Genomic DNA, 22,576 nt, shown 5'->3' with positions numbered 1-22,576 from the left:
TAAAAAAAACAAAACAGAAAAAGTATGCATTCATAGGCAACCACTGCTCCTATGATGGCATAGGGGAGGATGGGGGCTGGTTAGGATCAAGGGTAACCTGATGATTTCATATAACTTTAGAGTCTTTCCTCAAAAAAGCCAGATTTTACTCTCAACTATCTTAACTTAGAATTTCATTCTACACAGCAGCATTTTAAAGTTTTGCGCATGCGCATTGGATATAATGCGTTGTTTGTATTTTATGGACAAAAAAAAAAAACTTTTGAAGCATCGCTTTCTTTTTACTTTAATTGAAAATAAGTTTTTCTAAAAAAAAGGTTTTATCAACTCATCAATATTGCAACACACCCAACTCGTCAGAAGTCATCAATTTCATTAAAACAAGCTGTATTTGCCTTGTTCAAAAGATAAAATTAAAGTAAATATTCCACTGCACAAAAGATAAATATAATATGCATAAAAATTCCCTCCCTACACAGTTAACATTAAAACCACAATCTTAAACATATAAAGGGAACAAAACTACAACAGCACATTCCAAAATCGATTTTTGTTGATTATAAAAATTTGTTCACAAGTGACGTATTTTCTCTAAATTTAATGTAAAGTCAGTACAGTCATGTAGATCTAATCACTTTTTCACCAAAACCAATTTTTATGGAAATATGACCACTATCCCGTTACAGGCGCCATGTCACCATAGGCGTCTTATCCCTATACGTTAAAGATTAACAGCGATTTAAAAGTAAAATAGTTTTATAACAAAGTAATAAAAAAATTTAACAACACATAGTTTTAAAAAAACTAAAGAAAACTTTATCAACTTTTTTCATTTTATTCAACAAAAATAGTTTTTGATTGCAACTACTGTGACAACCAAGCGTCTAGCATGTTTTCTAGAATAAACTACATTACTACATTCCACTAACATCACTCAAAAAATCTGACTTCTCGACTATATGCCGGGGACCACGCTTGTGGAATTCGGTTCTTGACGAAAATATGAAAAAAATAAAATCTATTGCTACATTTAAAAGAACTATAAAAAAACACTTACTAAATTTAAACATTACGTACATTCTTTCAGTTTTTTGAAAAAAAATCGAAATAGTTTTGTATTTTTAATTTTTTATGTACTTTATTTAATTTTAATATTGTATTGAATATGTATATGCATATGAAGCGAATTAAATTTTTTTTTTTTTTTTTTTTGTTTATTGTATTTAATATGTATACTAATATGTACAGATTTGTAATTTTTTATTTGTTATTTCATATTTTAACTTTATCTTAAATTTCTTCTTTTTTTAACTTTAAGTTCTTTTTTTAATTTTAAGTTCTTCTTTAACCTTCTAAAATTTCTAACCAATTTTTTTTTTTTTTAAACTTAATAATTTCACTCTTTTATGTAATATTGGAAAATGTAAAATTTAATTGTATTTTTTTTTTTGTATTTCACAAAGGGGCTTGATGATAAGTCATTTTGACTTCTACTTGCCCCAGTCAGCTTGTAATTATATATATTTGTTTAAATTTATAGATAACATTGTAAAATGTGTAAAATGACGAAATAATGACGAAATATTAAATATTAAACAGTGAAACCCCAAAGTCATTATTATCTCGATTATCAATTCAATTATCGATTCAACTCGATTCAATTAAAATTGCAACAGCAGAGAAGTAAAATTAATAACAGTTTAGACTTTTAATATTGCAATAACTTTTATATAACATAATATACAATAACTTTTTTTTTTAAGTTTTTATTTAATAAGCACTGACTTACTGAGTTTTTATTTATTTATTGGGAAGCTGTGGTGTTGTAGTAGCGCACTTGACTCAGAAAAAAAAGATCCCTTGTTTGAACCCCACCTCTGGGCAAGTTTTATAACATCGGTAAAGGAAGGAGGCGTGAACTTCCATCCAGATGCTCTTTCGCGGTGCTGTGTGATAAGTCCGCAAGGAATTCTTGGGGAACACAAAATAAACAAATAAAATAAAAAAACAAAAGGAAAAGAGGCGTGTACTTCTTATTAAATGCTCAATTGCGGTGCTCTAAGTTGATATAGGTGACAGCAAATCCTGGAAGGACTTCTTAAAACAAACAAAAAAATTTATACTACATATGCGCTGGTTTATATATTAATTTAGATAATTTTAAGTAAAAATTTCACGATCATTGGAAACACAATTTATATAATATGTATATATATATGTATATATATATATATATATATATATATATATATGTATATATATATAATATATATATATATAATTATATATATATATATATATATATATATATATATATATGTATATATATATATATATATATATAATATATATATATATATTATATATATATATATAGTATATATATATATATATAAATTGACTAAATTTTTTGTTAACTAAAAATATGTTGTTTGTATAATAAAAATAATTTGTATTTATAATTATAAATAACTATAATGACATATAATTTAATTAATTAATGTATTGTATAATTAGTTTAGATTCATGATATTATTTCTATTCAATAAATTTTTAATACATAATTATTTTAACAAAAAATATCAATAAACTTTTTGTTTCCTCAGTTTTCAGTGTCAAAAATTTAATGAGAAACTTTGCGGAAATATTTCTAAAAATCTCTAAAAACTGAATATAGTAAATCGCAAATGTTTTTAGAAATATTTGGCGACTTAAATAGAAAGGCAATCGTTTAATCGTCTTTCCAATTAATGTTAAACCATGCTTTAAGTTCAGGTTGTCGCGAAAATAACATTTTTAATAAGTTTAGAGTTTTCTTTGCTAATTCAATCTATAGCATTTTCTGAAATTACCTCAGAAGTGCAAAATATATCTGAGGTGGTTATTTTTGAACTTTTCTGTATGGTTTGAAGAGTATGAAACTTTTAGGCATAACTATAGTTAAAATATTTGGTTTATCAGTCAACAAATAATGCATGCTATGACACAAGCTATTTATAAATGCCCACAGAGTAGTTGACTTATGCATTACAACAAAGCAGGTCGGAGCCCTCATTATAATTAAGTTTTGCCGAATATTCGGCCGAATATTCGTGGCATCTCCAGTTAAAACCATTTTTTAAATGAAATATCTTAAGGAATGCAAGACATGAAAAAAAGTTATTAAAGTTTGCTGTAAAAATTACCTCCACTCTATAATATTATGACTGTTTCATAAAAATAATTTCTATAAATCTGGTTATGTATTAGTTGTGAAGTGGTTAGGTTGATAAGTATTTATAGGTATTTATTTGCCTTTACAAGTTGCTGTAAGTTATTTACAGGTGGGGGGGGGGGGCTGTCTATTAATTACGTCAACTAAATTTGTTTAATTTTACCTCCCCCAGGCTTGGCCAGGAAGGCATGCGATTTCAAGTCTTTATTTTATCATGCAAATAATATTTTGTTTGACAATTTAATCATGGTTTTTAACAAATGCGCTTAAAAAATTGGGTCCTAATTTTGTTAAAAATAAATAACTTCGACACGTTTATCTATACTAACGTTTTTATATTAGCAAAACGCTTAATAAAGTAGCTCACGATTTTAATTAAAGTATCATAGAAAGTTGTATAAGTTTTTATCCATAGTATTTAATAATATAAGATTATTTTATAAGTAAAATAAAAAAGTAAAATTTATGAAAAAAATAAATTAAATTTTATAAGCAACGACTTTAAACAGCAATGGTCTCTTTCATAAGTTTTATATTGGAATCATTAAAGTTAATTAATTTGAAAAGTAAAAAGATAGTGTTGAGAAGAAAATAAAAACTTTTTTGAAAGCCGTTTGAATTAAATAACTTTGATCTTTACATATGTTTTTATATTAGTGAACTGCAATAAAGTAAAGTAACAAATCACTGCTAATGAGTTTTTATTAAATATTAATGAATAAAATTTTTTTGTTTTTACTTATTTAAGTAGGTAATTTTTATAATGAATGTCTTTATATAAAAAAAAAAATTGTATCAACTTTTTAAACAAACGATTTAATTATTTTTTCTTTTGTTTATGTTACTGCCAACAATTCGTAACTCTAGAATTGATTTGTTCAACAGACCAATTTACAAACTGTTGGTAAAACGCGGGTAAAGTTTAGGAGGTTTATCTTATTTGGACATTGAGGCATATCTTATTTGGACATTGAACAAAACTGCACCGAGAAAAAAATCTTGGATGATTTTATAGGATATTGAGCAAAGTTATAGGATAATGAACAAAACAATACTAATTACAAATAATGTGTAATCTTGTTTTCTTTAACAATTTTACAAAATGAAATACCGTAGAAAAAATAAACTCAAAAATAATTCTTTTAAGCAGACATATAGGTTATCACCAGTTTGAAGAACTATATTATAGTTATAACATTATGTAGTAGTATAATTATGATACTATGGTTTCATAGAGTCTTATAAGCAGTCTTCTTTGTTTTTTGGATTTGTTGTATGGGTTTTTTAGATTTTAAAATCAATTCATAATATTGTTTGTCAATTTCAGCATTTTGGCTTAATCTCTTTTTTTTTCCAATATTGAAAATTGCTCAGTTTTAGGGACATAACTTTTGACAATTGCAGTAACTCAGTAGATTTTTGTTTTCTTGTACTTCGCTTATATCCAATTCTAACACATTTAAAGTCTTCATTGAAAGATGTTCTCAAATTAACTTTTAAAATTGCATTTTTATTGTACACAATATGTTTTATTTTCGTGTTAGGAATTTTAGAAAATAGAGAGGTTGCTGATTTTTGATAGTCCAGAAAGTCTGTGGTAACCATCTGCAGGATTTTGAAATTACTTGATTTTGGAGGCATGTTTTTAATACACTTATTGGGCCAATTGGACTGTATATTTCTAAATTTTTAGTGTAATGCTTTATAACACTGTGTGCTGCATCAATCTCTTGTAAGTTACCGTGTCCTGGTTCTGAAAATTTTCGCTCTATAATTTCAATCTTGCCGCTGTTTTCTGACTTTAAAAAAATAAGTAATGCTAAACTCATTAATGAATTTTTATTTTGTGGAACGCAACTGTATGACCACAGAATAATTTTACTTATATAAGAAATGTCTTTTACTATTTTTTTAATATTTTCACAACTGCACTAGCAATATCATTGCCAGATATCCCGTTTAAGTATTAGGACCATACGGTGTTGAATCCCCTTTTGTTAATATTACAATGACCAGTTATTTAACAAACATTAAGTTTACTAAAATAGTAAAACCTTAATACTTTAGCTTTTGACAGATTAAAAACATTTTCAAGATCAAAAACTACAACTTCTATACCGGTAATTATCTGTCGGTCCTTCGTTCTTTCCTCAAGTCCTTCTATTTTTCTTCGGATGTGCAATTCTTGCTGATACTTTCTTTCCTCTGATGGTTGTTCAAGGATTTTATACTCTTCGCATTCATCACATCTATCTTGCTTAGGTTAAAAAAATGATAAATTAAACTCCTCATTGAAGACTTGTAAATGTTTTTTTTACAGAATTTTTATCTGTACTTTGTACAGATTATACATTTTTGTTAAAGTTAAACTACCATCTAAATATTGCTTATTGCTTTCGGCACGGCAGTAATGTGATTCGATAACAGAAAACAATTTAATGTGATTTCTTACCATTTCTAGTTTTTGGTTTGATGTATGTTTTTTGACATTTCGACTTTTGAGTGATGATCTTGGTACAGAAGTTGTTGGGTTTTGAATTTTTTCATAAAGGTAATATATACGTTGTTGACTGATGCTCAGTGTGCCATAAAAAAATTCTTTGCAAACTTGCTCACATGTATTGTTGTATTCTAAATGATACTTATACACATGTGACTTTCTGCTCTTTTCTTTGTATGTTAGCTTCCGAAACGGTTCACCCCTAATGGTGTACTTACAATAAAAATGTTGTTTTTCTCATCCGACAATATATAAGATTGCTTCATTATTTGATTTCTTTCTTCATTAGAAAAATAATCACTGCATTTATGATTGCATTTCGATTAACAGCCTCCTTAAACTTTTTTTGCAGGATGAAGTTGTCCTTTAATAACAACATACTCTTCTCCCCTCTCTCGTTTTGTTTTCCTTATATTTTTTTGCCAGTTTTCTGGGGTTCTTTTTCTTTTTTAGTTAATGTTCCTTTACTTTCCGTTGTTGAACTAAAAGATTTAGATTTAGTAAACAATCTCCATTCTTCTCTGTAGATGTACTGTTACTTTGTTCCACATGTTCAATGCTGTAAATACCCTCTGTCATACTCATGGCTTTAGTTTCATTAAAATATTGTCATTACTTTTTATTGTCAAAGATTTATCCAATACAAGTGTTGACTAACTGACAACCACTATTTATCCAAACAACTTGTCACCGGACGCAGTGATTGGCTTAGCTGGATATTAAACAAAGCAGAACTAACAATGATTTGGAAGTTAAACCCCAATTACACAGGCATTAAAATAACGTTTTGGTTTGTTCGATGTCAATATATTGAACAAGATGTAATAAATTGATGTTTTCTTTTTTTGATTTTGAACAAAAGAGATCTGAATATTTTGATAAAAAATGCAAATTCTGTATGCTTTATAATAGATATTAAACAAGCTTATCTTAAAATGAAATTCTGGAACAGTGACTCATTATCAGTAAAAAGTGAATATTGAACAGCCAATTTTAGGGTGACGAATTGTTAAGAATCTTTTTTTAATTTTTAAATGTGCACTTTCATAAAGCGATCGTTAGAAGTAAGTTATTACTTAATTTGAAAAAGATTTCGAATAATATTATGTTATAAAAACATTAGTATAGATAAACAATTCAAACTTTTTATTCCAAACGTAATTTAGATAATCATATTGTTATAGTTTATTATTTGTTTTATATTAGTTTTAGTTCAGTTATTTTTGTTTTATTTTTCGTTAATTTTTTTACGAAAATTTATTTGATTATTTCACTATAAGTTTTCTTTAAGTTTTTTCATAGTTAAGATTATTTCAGCGCGTTTTGTGTACAAATTTTTAAAACATATTAATTGCCGCAGTCAAGTTTTTGAAATTAAATAGTAATTGCGTGGTCATATTATGACATGAAGTTGCACCCTTGTATAAACATTAAAATAATATAATGTAGACTAAACACTTGCATTAATCTTTTTTATTTGCGCAGCAGACTAACCAACAACAACTTTGAAAAAATAAAAGTGTAATGTATGAGCATATCATATGTACTGATTTAGTTTTGTATGTGTCGGATCTTATTAAAGCCCAACACGGTTTTTAAAGAGTGGGAATATAAGTAGCTTTATTAAAATTCTGAAGGTTGACTGAGTGTTTAATATAGGACTGCAAACATTGCCTAATTTTCCTTTTTAAAGTAATTAAATTTATTTAAAAAAGTAATATTGTTGACGTCAACTTGGCTTGGCTTCTCCCCCTCCCCTTGTCAACATATGTAAAAAATTTCAGCTCCCCTCTCGCGTATTTTGTTTAAGTAATTAATGGGCAACCCCTAAAAAGCGACAACTTTAAAATTTGTTTTTAAGGTTTTTGAAGAAAAGGTTTTCTAATTTAAATTGAAGTGAATTAGAAATTATAAAAAACATTAATGTGAAATCGATTTTTAAAAGTAGATGGCTCTATTCTTTCAAAAAATGCTGTGTTTTGTGTGGAACTGTATTTGGATTTCCTTTAAGTAACACCTCCATTTATTTTTAATCTAATACTCTGTAAATTACTTAGTTTTACGCTTTTAAAATAGCAGATATTTACAGTTATGACAATTAGATTGTATAATTTAGAAATTTTTTTGTTTAATTTAATATATATCTAGTTGAACTTTTTACTTTTCTATAAAAAATTAAATTAGTGTTAACTAATTATGTATTCAGTAAAAATGCAAGATGTTTTTGACTGATTTACTCTACTAAAAAACCAATTATTATTTAAATCAGAAAAAAAAAGTTTGGGGCAATACTAGGTACAAACAAAACATTTTTATTATCTAATTGTTACAAATTATAAATATTTTATTAAATTTTTCAATTTTAAATGAATTTTATTAAGTTTCTCTGATTTTTTTTATTTTTATAATTTTATTATGTTAATTAATTTCTCAACACAACAAATTTTCAGAATATCTTAATTTAAAACCTCAAAGTAATAGTTACCTCCTTTTTACTAGATAAAGAGTTCTTCTAAACAATATCTATAAATTTGTTATACGAAATTGAATTATGTCAAACAATAATCCGTTTTCTCCTATTAAACACACCACTTCAATATTCGTTTTAAAGAAAAGATTAGAATGAAGACCTTAGATGAAAAAACCCCATCAAAGAAAAGATTAGAATAAAGACCTTAGATGAAAAAAACCCATCAAATTTAAATCAAACTTAAACTGGCGGAACCAGTTTAAGTTTTTCATCGGGTCAAAAAGAAATTGAATTTAATACGCAGCCCATTAAAGAAGCAACTAAGACTGCATACAAATATTACTCAATTGAAGAGGAAATATCAAAATAGGTATGCAACAAATGAAATAGTAACAGACCTAAAAGGTATTCAAGTAAAATATCTAAAGTATACTAGATTACATGATCTTAAACATGATCACAAAATAGAAACGCCAAAAATAAAGCGAAACATGAGTGGCTTGTCAAAGAAAAGAAGTCTTATAAAATTCGTAACTGCCTGTTGTTTTACATTTATGTTGGTAGAAAGTTAAGAAGTTTATTTTTTGTTTAAATCCAAAGTACAAAGTGCCTTGTCAAAAAAAGTACAGGTCTCCTTCATATTGAGAAAAAGTTGAACTTTAGAAGTAGAAGTTATTGTCATTTAAAGTTATATCTGTTACTACTGGTCCCCTCAAAACTTCGGTTACATATCAGCAGCTGCACATTTCATTTCTGACATATTAATATCATCAGTTTTTGTTTAAGATTTGCATACCTTAATGGGCGCCATGATGTAAATTATTTTAATGAAGCTTTGCTTAAAATCTTAAAAAAATATAAAATGGATGATAAAATAATTAGTGTAGTATCCGACAACTCCAGTAACATCCGTAACTGTCAAAGTTCTTTAAAAGTTAGTTTAAACATTCAACCAACTAGATGCATAGGGCATGTTTTGCAATTAATAGTAAAAGTGTCATGGATTTAGTTAAAGAAGGTGAAAATGATAGTTCTTTTGAATCCTTTTTCATTGCAAAAACATAAACCAAGTGAAAAAAAATTGTTATATCTTTCAATCATTTTACTTAACTTTATTAAATTGTGATTTTTTAAAAGAAAGTCAAATGCAATATGGTGCCGAAAGAAACACATCCTTTATTTGATTTAAGATGTGAAAACTTGTTGGCACTCCACGTTTCTAATGGGGAAAAGAATGCATAAACTTTACTCCTACGTAAAAGATATCTTTAATTTGTAACAACAATACATAGATATGAGAAAGTACTTGCTCGATAAAGATAAAAGAATACCTTAAGAAACAAATAAATAAGAAAAAAGTGAAACTCCTTTTTTAACTGTGCCAAAAAAATTGCATAAGTCATAATTTTTAAAAACTTACAAAGATTCATATGAATTAGAGTATAATAAGAAAACTTGAAGTTTTTTACTTTAGCTTTAAGTTTATTAAATGTAATATGGAAGTATCTTCTTGTAATAATTAGATTTTCATTTTTTTTTTATTGTTCTTTAATAAATATTCTTAAATTTAGTATTTGAACTCTTTTGTGTTAAAAATAATTAAGAAAGTCGCAGGTTGAATAAATAATCATTTTAAAAAACAAGTATTATTGTTTTACTTTTTACATCTACAATATATTCATCAAAAAATAGGGTGGACTAGTTAAGGAACTTTTACTTAATCTAACAGATCTCATAAGCGGTGCGTCGTATTTACAAAAATTTTCTTTATTAGAAAGCTAATTTAACCTGCTTTTAACAACTCAAAGAATTTACCCGAAAAATATTGTCCAAATGTAATTTATTAAATTAACTACCTTAACATAAAAAATGCGCAAAAATATCTTGATGTTTAATTAATAATTTGTTATTGCTATAAAACATAAAGAAATAACACGTCATTAAAATGACGAATTATTTTAATAATTGTTATGTTAACTCTAGACATTTTTTTAAATTCTAGTATTTGGTGCTATGAAAACTGTAAAAACTATAGAAGGAATCGTCCATAAAGAACGTCATTTAAAAGCAAGAGAATGGGAGTTTGAACAAAAGCAACTCAAAGAAGTAGGGTTTGTCACAAAAAGATTTTTAAAATTTAATCTTTATAGCATAGAAAAATTAAAACCTTTTTGAAGTTATTGTAAGAGAAAAGAGTAAAAGCGGGGAGAAAGAAATAGAGAATAGAATGAAATAGTTACGACAATGTTTATTCTTTTAGTCCTAAATATTTATTGAATAAACATTTTGCAGTTATTTTTGATCATGTTGCGGAGAGTCTTTTTCTGAACATGATGATATAAAGTTTTGATAAAAAATTACCAATTTTTTTCTATGGATGGTCAAATTTTTGGTCGTGTAAAATTTTTTTTTTTTGAAAAATTGGAGTAAAATTCTCGGAATTAAAAGTCGCTGACACTGAACTTTGAAACTTGATAATTCCGGTAAAAAGTTATGAGTTAAAAGTGGAAATAGTGAACTAACTCGGGTTAAATGAAATTCGCCAAATGATCTCTCAGTAAATAGGGCTTTTATTAATTAATTATGTCTAAACTGACGAATGAATCTTTATAAATTTTTCGTTCAACTTTAAATTGATTATTATCAAATCTATTCTAATATAAAATATGCCTCATAAAAACTTGAATCGAAAATTAAATAAAAACAAAAAAACATGCACCTAAGACCAAGTGATGCTTGCTGTGGCAAATATAAATAGAGGCAAGCTTTCATTCAATAAAGCTGCTCAATCATTCAGCATACTAGTAGCAACTCTTTATAGGCAACATTTTAAACCAGTTTTGGTAGATGCAATCAAATTATCCGATTGAAGCTTTGTTTGAACTTACAATCGCATCATCACTTTAGCTACCAACTATTTGAATTACCAAGGCTAATCTCATCGGTCTTCCAACGGTACACCAGGAAAAGATACAAGTTTTTCACCAACCTGTGGAGTCAGAAGTTAAACATTGGAACTGCTATTAATATATTATCACCAAGAGCCGCTTCTTGCACACAAGAAATAGTGGCGAAGTATTTTAACACCCCGCGAAAAGATTTCAACGAATCAGGTAATAACAAAAATACTTCATGTCATTTGTAAAATTTTAATGAAACTAACTTCTCTGGTGATTTAGGAAACCACATAGTTTGCAGACCATATAGGTGTTTATTATCACGTCAAAAAAGTTTGGTGCAAATTAATTTAAAAGTTTTATGCAGACACAAATTCAGCAATTTTTCAAAAGGATGCTTTAGTAACTTGCAAGCAAAATATTTTAGCTTTGGTGAAGTTTTTACACGCACGCAAATAGTCACTGGATTTCAATATACAGTGTTTATACTCAAAATCAAGAAAATCAATCTATCTAAATTTCAAATTGTTAATACGTTTAATATACTTTCCCCTCAATATTAATTTTTGTTATCTCAACCACCAGAGTCTATGCTTGCATCACCACTACCATTACCACTAGCTGCACCATCTCAGCAAATACCTTCTGTATCTACTCTAAAAAAATCTCAAGCATCAGCATTACGTTTTGTTGCCTCAGGGCCAAAGTCAACTCCACATTCCATTCGCCTGAACTAATCTTTAATATAACTAAAAAACAATTGCAATCGACCTGATTGGATGTCACAGCTTTGCAGCAAATGTTTCTATAACACTAAAACACACAAAAAACAAAAAAGATGTGCTAAGATACAAAAAGGAGTATCTCAATAAATATGAAATATTCAAAAAATTGAAAAATGTTGATATCAAAAAATAAGCAAAGCAAGCTAGGAAACAACATAGGCATGACTTTGATTATAAGCAGATAATCAGATAAATCAATCAACAGCAGTGACTCCCACAACAACAACCACCAGAAAGCAAAGTCAAGTGACTTGCTGAAATGCTGTGAGCAAAGCTTTAGCAAGTCAAAAAAGTAAATGGTATCAGTGCAAAAATTTAAAATGCAAGATTTGCTTTGTCAATCATGCATTTCTAAGATATATATAAAAGGCAAAGAGTTTTATTTCACCAAAAAGTGCAGCACAACTGACAACTCAACTCACCTCCAGAACCTCTAAAAGACTCAACATCATATAAATAAAAATATTTTCTTAACTACTGGCTGGTTTTTAAATTGCTATCATTGGATGCTATTTTAGTTGTTACCATTGGTTGCGTTTATTAATTAAAAATTACCCACTTTTGCTGTTCTTTTATATTTATTTTTTAAAAAGTGATTGCAAAAAGTTTCAAACATCATTGTTGTCTGCTGCAACTATCATTTTCTCATTGTACGTTCAATGTCAATATCAAAAAATGGTTAAAAATAGTATTTTAAGTTTGCTCATAATTTCTTATAATAACGCTTATCTGACTAAAAAAAAAGCTGATTGTCAAAAAGAAGTTCATAAAGTATAGAATGAGAACAAAAAGTTTTATTTAGAAAAAAAAAATTTTTTTTAAGAAAAAAAAAAAAAAAAAAAATTTTTTTTAAACATTCTTTGAAAAGAATGTTTTTGTTTTTTTTCTTAAAAAAAACTTTTTTTTTAACATCCTTTTCAAAAGGTAATGTAGAAAAAATAAAAAAAACGGTTACAAAAGTAGGGAAGAGGAGAATGGGGAGAAGGGGTCAATGACTGCCCAAAAAATGTGATGCAATCTCAACCTCAATCCATTTAAAATGATATATACAACGCTTTTTGTAAAATGATGAAGCTAAAATTTTTTTGCGTTTGTGAGGTCACTGTGGCAAAAAACTTTAATAACGAGAATTAGGATTTTATTTAAATTTTTTAGGAGTACTCCTTTTATTTAAAAGGCTTAAAGCAGCGAGTTTAATAACATTAGAGATGAACAAGAAGAAATCTTATACAGCTATACAGACTTAAACAAAACATTGCCAAAAAAGTTGGTACAAAAACCCATATTCAGTCTCATCCTTGACTCATTCAGGCCAGGCTACTTCGGTTTAGGGCAACAAAAACTGGTAAGAAAGAGAATTTGCACCATCACGTTTTTCTAGATATGTATATATGTATACATACATACACATATATATATATATATATATATATATATATATATATATATACATATATATATATATATATATATATATATATATATATATATATATATATATATATATATATATATATATATATATATATATATATATATATATATATATATATATATATATATATATATATATATATATATATATATATATATATATATATATATATATATACATATATATATATATATATATATATATAGCAGCACAATTATATGTAGTTTATGTTGATTTGTTTTTATTGGTTAATTTGATTATCATTTTTATTGTTATTGTTACTATTATTTTGTAAAAGTCTTCAAAATAAAATGATAATTGGATGATCTTTTGGAAGCCCTGCGATTTTTATTTGAAGTAAAACTTTTCTGTAATTGTAAATTTTTATTAAAGGCATATAGTAGAATATACATATATATATATATATATATATATATATATATATATATATATATATATATATATATATATATATATATATATATATATATATATCTTTGAGGTTGTCATTATAAGAGTGTTTTCAAATTTAAAATACCATACCCTCTAGATTTGGGGCAAATAATTTTGTATTATTAATGCCAATTTCCAATATAATTTAACCTCTGTTTTCAAAGAAGTCTTGGTTCACTTTTCAACACAGCCATCCACTTACGCAGACATAAATGTTGTATATCGCAATCACGACAAGTATAAATGTAAAAAATATATAGATTATTTGGTAAAAGATTCCGATATACTATCTATTGATCTTAATTAAAAAGCAACAATTATGTGTGAGAAAAAAAACAACCAAGTTGGGAACCTTACAAGACCAGACTAAAGTAGTTCAAAGTATAATTTATTTGTTCCAATTGGTGTAATAGTAAATTACTTTAAAATAACTGTTTTAAAATTTGAGTTTTTGGATCAGTGAATAGTGAACAAATTAGTTTAAATATGGATAACAAGGAAGGAATCAGTTAGGAAATATGTCATTAAATGAAATTAAGATCTGTAAAAATATTATTCATTGTCAAAGAAGCTAAGCCAGCCATTAAAAGTAATACTCAGTTTTATAATTATTCCCTTTAGCAACAAAGTAAGCTAAACTTTTTATTTCTTTTTATTTATTTTAAATAAGATTGCCAACTTCCAATAGGAATGGAATTTCTACAGCACATAGCTTGCAAACAATCATTTTTGCCACAAACATAAAAGAAGACACTATTCTTGCTTGTCCCCCTTAAAAAACTAAGCAGCTATGATGCTGTGTCTAGGAAATAAAGGATCCTTGGTTCGAAACCCGCCTCTAGGCAAGTTTTGTGACATCGGTTTGAAAAGAGGCACGAACTTCCGACCTAACGCACTTCAGCGGTGCTCTGTGATTGATTAAAGCTGGATTTTTTATATTACATGATCAAAGTATATTAAACAATCTTTCAAATCTGGATAATGAGTATTCAAGCCTTAAAAAACATAAAAAAAAAAGGTGATCAGCTGCAAATTTGGCATAAATAACATGATTTTAAAATTTTTCTGAATAAAGTACTCTGGATTGGCATCCCTGAACTTAGAAACGCAATCAAAAATAAAAATAAAAGATATAATGCAGAAAAATTTGAAGAACCAGGAAAGGAAAAGAAGTGTTTTTCTTGGATTAGAAGAAAAAAATTACAGAACCAAAGAATGTGATTCTTTTAAACGCAAAAGAAAATAGATTTCAAAACTTATTAACTTACAATTTTCATTGCACTTAAAAAGATTAAAAATAAAAAAGTCCAACAAAATAAAAGTCCCAACAAAATAATAACAATGTTTATTCACTACTTCTTTTTCATGTATTTCATGTGTTCAAATATATTAAACTAATAAGTAGTAAACTTTTATCTTTTTTAGGCAACAGAAAATACCAGAAAGATAAAACTGCCAGTGAAAGAAAGATTTAAAGAGTTGAAGGGTAAGTCTTTGTTAAGATTAACAAAGATATCGGTAAAGAATCTTCGTGTCATCCTGATTATGATCCGGGTGAGTGGTTTGAAAAAGAATCTTTTCAACCAGAAAGTTACAGCTGAAATACTCAGAGTTGTTTTTGCTGGTAACGTAGCTCTTATGGCTAAAAGCAATAATATTTCTCTAAGTAATTTGCACAAAGTTACAAGTGCTATTCTAACTCAATTGGGATCAGATCTGACATATTTTAAATGTAGCCAGTCAACGGCAGCTAGAAAAATGAAATATGTTAAACATAATATAAGCATGATAGCAACAAAAGATGTTCAAAATGTAATGAATGAATCTCCATACCCATGCATAGTGCATTTTGATGGAAAAATATGAATTGAACTAAATAAAGCAAAAACAACGTAAAACGATAAGCTTGCTTCTCTTGTAAATATTGAAGGTGAGACGCACCTTCACGGATTACCTCCTTTGCCATTATTTTCTGGTTAAGACCAGTTCAGTGGTGTAATGGACCTTCTAAACGAATATAGTTTTGAATCAAAAGTAGGATGATATATTTCGATACTACTGCATGTAATACTGGATTAAATGAAGTTTCCTTAATCAGAATATTCTACATGATGGATAAATATCATTAACTTATTGCAGGCATCATATACGTGATTAGAGAATTGTTCATTTTTTTAATTCAGTCTCAAATTAGCATTTCACAGGACTAATTAATCATATGTTTAAAAAATTAAAAACAATTTTTTGAAAAATCTGACAATCAAACAGAGTTAATAAAGTTTATTGGAAAGCAAAGAAGGGAAATTTTCTTGAGAAGGCTGCTCTAGAATCTTTGAACTTTTGTCAAGAATACATTACAAAGGGAAAAGAAAATAAGATATTGTTAGAGGAAACAGGAAGAAGTTTGCAGAACTTGTTGTTAGTTACCTTTCTCCATCTTCTATAAATCTAAGAAGGCCCGGAGCAGTTCATCATGCTAGGTTCCTGTCCAATGGGTTAAGCTATCTAAAGCTTCAGCTTCTTTCGAACCAACTTGAGTTTGTAAATCAGAACAATACACTCAATGCAGAAAAAAGCTAATAAGTGAATTTACATTTTGTTTTTATGCCATATGGTATTTGCAGGCTAATGACGCTATAACAGCTCCTTTTCTTGATGTAAAAGCAATACACCAGATGCACCATCGTCCAAAACTTTGATGAACTTTGTGCCAAATCAGATGCTGTGCACAGTTTTAAACTCTTAACACAAACACAGTTGGTACTTAGATTCAACAATGATTTCTCCTGCTCTATTAGATAATAATGTGTCGTTTATGGAAAAAGCAAAAAATGCAAAAGTTGTTCTAACTTAAAAAATGCCAATTTCAACCTGGTGAATTACCGAAAACAAACTAAAAATAGGCATTAAAGATTAAATAAAAATTTGAATAAAAATTTATGAACACCCTTTTTCCCTTGCTCAGTTGATTGACAAGCTTTCATATCTAATGTTTGGTATTATTGGAGGAACAAAGGATAAAAGATTAGCTTGGAGGAACAAAGAATAAAGGATTGGCTTTCACTTCCCCCTGTATATTGGTATACTCAATCCATATATGAAAGCTTTTAAAAACATTCCATATCTTTAATTGTGGTAATTGATCATTCAGAAAGAGCCGTTGGCATGATGTAGCAAATTGTTCACCGTTTTAATAATGAGAAAGATAAACAAAACGCATTACTAACTGTTGAGAAAGTTCGGTGTGCATACAGAACACCTGGAAGACGTTCAAACAAACTTTCTTAAAGTAAATTTGCAGAAAGCTTATTATCTTTTAAAAAAAAGAAGAAAAAAAAAGAAGAAAAAATTTAGCTTAACAAGCACCCACGACGCATTCTGCGCATTATTTATTACTAGTAATTTTTAAGTGAAGATGAAATTTAATTTTACCTTGTTTAGTTTTACAAATAAATCCGTAAGTGTTGTCACAACTAGCATCACTCCAACCATTAGAAGTTACATCAACGCAGACCTCTACATTTGAATAATTATTAGGTTGACCCTTGCTCCAACCATAGAATAATGAGGTTTTATGATCAGACCAAACATAGGTTCTTTGAAGGTTGTTCAGGCCTTTAAAAATGTTAAAACCTTGTTATAAAAAAACTGACAAAATTCGGTTCTTTTATTTGTTTAGACAAATCAAATTATTAAAAAATATATACTATACCAATCCAGAAATGCAGGTCATCCATGCTGATATTTTTGAGATGGTTTAAAATAAATGAATTTTCTGCTTCATCTGCAATGTTTAACAAATTTCCTTGCCATGTCTTACATACAACAAAAGACATTTGCCAGCTTAATCTATTTTGTGTTGCACTTCCACTATAAAATAAGTAACAATAGTCACCATACTCAAAGAGACTGTTAGGGCAACCAAAAACTTCTAAAATAAAAAAACTAACATTCATAAACAGTAAAAAAATGCAAAAACAAAATTTTTTGTAGAAAATATAATTACCTAAATTTAAATGAACAATAATATAATGTAAATAAAATACTGCTAAACTTAAACATATTTTGGGTATTAGACTTTGATATATTTATAATATATATCAAAGCTTGATATATATACTTTGATATCTATATAAAATATATATCGAATCTGTAAATAGTAAATGTCATAAATGTCATAAACTTTTCTGTGAATTTTTACACGTTTTTGGAATATACTGACACTATCAATAGTGTCAGCATATTCCACAAATGTGTGAAAATTCACAGAAAAATTCATAGAAATTCACACAAAAAATAGTTATATTAAACTATATATATATATATATATATATATATATATATATATATATATATATATATATATATATATATATATATATATAATATATATATATATATATATATATATATATATATATATATATATATATATATATATATATATGTATATAAATATATATAAGTATATATTTTATATAAGTATATATATATATATATATATATATATGTATTTATATTTTATATAAGTATGTATATATATATATATATATATATATATATATATATATATATATATACATATATATATATATATATATATATATATATATGTATTTATATTTTATATAAGTATGTATATATATATATATATATATATATATATATACATATATATATATATATATATATATATACATATATATATATATATATATATATATATATATATATATATATATATATATATATATATATATATATATATATATATATATACCAATGTATGTATATATGAATGTAATCAACCCTCGGAATTAGAAAAAATGAGATGGGCAAAAAAATTGCTGACACCAATCTTTAAGAGATCGGCAAAGAAAAGTTGATACAAAGGCCTAACCATAAACAAGGTCGGCAAAAAATTGCTGAAAATACGTTTAGGTTGGCAGTTAGGTCGGAAAATACTCAGGTAGGCAGTTAGGTTGGCAAATACATTTAGGTAAACAGTTAGGTGGGCAAATACTTTTAGGTTGCCGACCTAACTGCCTAAAATATAACCCCTAATATATATGTATATATAAATATATATATATATATATATATATATATATATATATATATATATATATATATATATATATATATATATATATATATATATATATATACATATATATATATATATATATATATATATATATATATATATATATATATATATATATATATATGTATGTATATTTATATATTTTATATATATACTATAGTTGTTAGAATAAAATCAAACTTTTATTTTATCTTTTTACATCATTAATTTGTATTATAAAACGCCTAAGAAGAGCTTTGTAGTTGTTTGCAGAAGCGGTTACAAAAATAAAAAAATAACGATACTGTTGAGGGTTTTGAAACTAAAACAGTATTTAATTTTCCCTCAGTCATAGATTTATGCTCTCTGTGGATCAAGTTTATAAGCAGAATTATTAGGAAACCATCTATATTTTCTGGAATATATATTGATCATTTGGAAGAAAATTTTATTAAACGAGATTTTACAAAGAATCCTACTCCAACAGTTCATACAAATAAGATTGTTTTTTAAAGCCATCTTTATTTCCTACATCTACAACTTTAAGAAAGAATCCTACACAAAGACCTTATTCTATTTTATTGCTAGATGAAACCGTGGTTTTCAACAAACTCGATAAAATTTGTTCAATCAATGACTTGACAGAACAAGTTTTTCCTCAAAGTTTTTTATTTAAGAAAATATATGCCGGCGTTATTTATTATTGTGTTAATATTGAAAACATATCATCATTAACTAACATTGAAAGCATTAATGTTATGATAACAATCTGCTTGTAAAATTGTACCAAAAAGGAAATTTGATACCTCTTCCTCAGTGGTTTCGTCAAAACAATAAGTGTACACTAACAAGTGTAAGCATGTAAGAAAATTTAGTTTCTTATATGAGAAATCGGGTTAAAGCAAAAAAATAAATTTTGAGCAAACTTTATTTTTTTATGTATTATTAATCAAATGGCAGGGAATTATATAGTAATGAACTTATTGAATTTGCTTTGGTTCTACAATATACCTCTAAACAAACTTGTTATTAGATGAATTTCCTTTACCTTCATTTTCATAATTAAAAGCATTAACTCAAGGTTGAATCGAACCAATTAAAGCATTAAAATAATTTATTAAAAGAAGAAAAAATAAGCTCAGATTCAGTTTTTTTAATTGATGAAATGTACTTGCAAAAAAAGTATTGAATATCATGGTGGTAAATTTGTTGAAAAGGGTGAGAACGGAGAATTTAGTTCACAAGTTATAGTTTTTATGTCAGTTGGTATTAAACGTTTTATACCTTTTGTTGTTAAAGCATGACCTGAAAAAACTTTTTCTGGAAATCAAAATTGAAGAGTGTCGCACAAATTTTTTAGATGCTAATTTCAAAATTTGTGCTATTATCGCAGGCAACTATTCAACTAATACACTTGTATTTAAAAAACTCATAAAAAGTACAATTCTTATAAATACTTTTTCTTTTATTATGGACAAAATAAAATTTATACGTCACTTGAGAGTGTACATATCTTTAAAAATGTTAGAAATAATTTATTACATTTTAAGAGGTTTATTTTTCCAAAATTCAATATTGATAAACTTCAGAGTTCAATTATTGTTGAAGCTGAAGATATTTGTTGGCAGTTATTTTAGCAAGTTAATGAAAAAGATAACTTACTAATTTAAAGAAAGCTTACAAACTTACTCCAACTGGTTTACATTCAAGAAAAAATTAACAAAGTGTTAAACTGGCTTTGCAAATTTTAATAAGTCAACATATTCTGCCATTAAAAGTTATTTTCTGAAAGAAATAAGCGCTGCTAATATCCTATATTTAATAAATACTTGGTGGACAATTTGAAGTTCAAAGAATATACATAATACTAATAATAAAATAGGAAATGCTGTTGTTGCAAATAATCAAAAACCTTATTTTTTAAATGCTATTGCTCAATATGTTAGTGAATGGTATAATACAAATTTACAGGGATGTCACAAGTTGTCTCTTTCAACTCAGACATCAAATGCACTAATAGTCTATTAAAAAAAACATTTAAAAAAAATCTTCTTTAATTGAAGATTTCCTTTCAGAAGGATATCATTACATTTTAAGCAGCAGATTTCAAACTGATCCTCTCGAAAAACATTTTGGGAAACTTAGGCAGATAAGTGGTGGAAGGTTTCTGCTTAGTTTGCGTGAAGTTGAAAGTTCTGAAAAAATAATCAGCATATAATCTCTAATTAAAGAAATTCTGGCATTGAATACATGGTTCAATAATACATTACCAGTAAATAATGATGCAAAAGAACTAGAAATAGCTTAACTTTTTTTACAAAATGAAATAGAAGAATATGATTTATGTGAAAGTTCAAAGGAAGTTCATGTTGCTGGGTATATAACAAAAAAAAATTAAATCCATATTTAAATGTTCTTTGTTTCAAGATATTCTTCAAACTAACAAAATATCTTCACTTAAAATGGAAATACTATCTAAGGAAGGGTTAACTGAACCTAGTAAAAACATGGTAGAATATGTTTGCTCCTTTTTTTTGAATATTGGACATCACTAAAGAATTGTTATTGACAAAATATTCCAACAAATTGAAAAATTCAGCTCTAGCTGTACTTGAACTGTTCAAAAATAACATTTGTTTTATGTGTTCTGACCATTTAGAAACAGGAAGACAGTATATTCACACAACTGTTATAAATATATTTGACAATAATAGCGATTCCACGGCTTAAAAAAAAACATTTGACGTTAGACAAAAAACACGTAATTTTCATAAAATTTGCTCTCTTATATCTTTTTGTATTGTTAAACCAGCACCTTAAGGTTTTTTGCATCAGTTAGTGTTACTCAATCTCTTTCTAACCATATATAGAAAGTACTAAGCTTTGTATGGCTTCATTTATATATTACCCATATCTTGAGACCACTTTTCATAAAAAAACTTGCCGCGGGAACGTTTTTTTAAAACGAAGCTTTTGAAGGTAGGGATTCCTTAGAACTTAAACACATCTAATTTTTATGAAACTTTTCAAATTTATTAAGAAAAGGACGAGGAATCTAATGGAATTTGGACGTTTTTTAACATTTATACAAAAAATTTTAGTTCTCAGCGTTTAAAAACTTCAAGGTTGATTTATATAGAAAAAAAAGTGTTTTTGAAAAACCTCCAGGTGGAAATTGCAAGTTTAGCCTTTCCTCTATTTAAAACAAGTCTTTATATTAAGTTTACCTAAAGAATTGGTACTAAGGATTTGCATATATAAATTATGTGTATATATATATGCTTTTCATCGCGTATTTAATGACGTTATCTGTTTTGATTTTTGCGTTTGTTTTGGTTAAATAATGAAAATTAAATTGAAAGTGAAAGTATAATTCTTAAAATTTTAATCAAATGAAAATAAATCTTTTACTTTTTCCCAGGTAAAAGGTCTGCATTCTTCAAGAAAGTTAAAATCTTGATTTTACTATTTTAACTACAGGTTGCTCTTATTTAAACTGTTTTTTTCAAAACAAAAACCTAAAAATAGTATTCAACAAAAGCTTACGAAAATGGAGTTGTGTAAGAAATTCTTTATTTCTTTTTATATTTATTTGCCTCTATTTGTTTGTTGATTAAATACAATGAAATTTTGAAATAATTATTTTAATTCCTTTTTTTTAGGTGTTGACATTAACAATAGTCTCACCAAAATGGTTGCTCCATCTAAAAGTCAAGAAAGTAAGTCAAAATTATAA

At 26.7% G+C, this 22,576-nt stretch overlaps 1 protein-coding gene across 1 annotated transcript in view; it reads right to left on the bottom strand.

Moving 5' to 3' along the window:
• Positions 1 to 17,038: 17,038 nt before the first annotated feature.
• The window catches only part of LOC124809378 (C-type mannose receptor 2-like), a 108,912-nt gene continuing 103,374 nt past the window's right edge, over positions 17,039 to 22,576 (bottom strand). The window contains exons 9-11 of the mRNA XM_065786908.1: positions 17,467 to 17,685; positions 17,187 to 17,369; positions 17,039 to 17,067 (exon numbers count right to left, since the gene is read on the bottom strand). Of these exons, the coding sequence (XP_065642980.1) occupies positions 17,039 to 17,067; positions 17,187 to 17,369; positions 17,467 to 17,685 (431 nt within the window). The remainder of the gene's footprint in view (positions 17,068 to 17,186; positions 17,370 to 17,466; positions 17,686 to 22,576) is intronic.

The sequence above is a fragment of the Hydra vulgaris genome, chromosome 01 (assembly GCF_038396675.1).
Source record: "Hydra vulgaris chromosome 01, alternate assembly HydraT2T_AEP".
NCBI classification, from domain to species: domain Eukaryota; kingdom Metazoa; phylum Cnidaria; class Hydrozoa; order Anthoathecata; family Hydridae; genus Hydra; species Hydra vulgaris.
The sequence above is the reverse complement of the archived record's forward strand: the minus strand, read 5'-3'. Positions and strand labels throughout refer to the sequence as shown.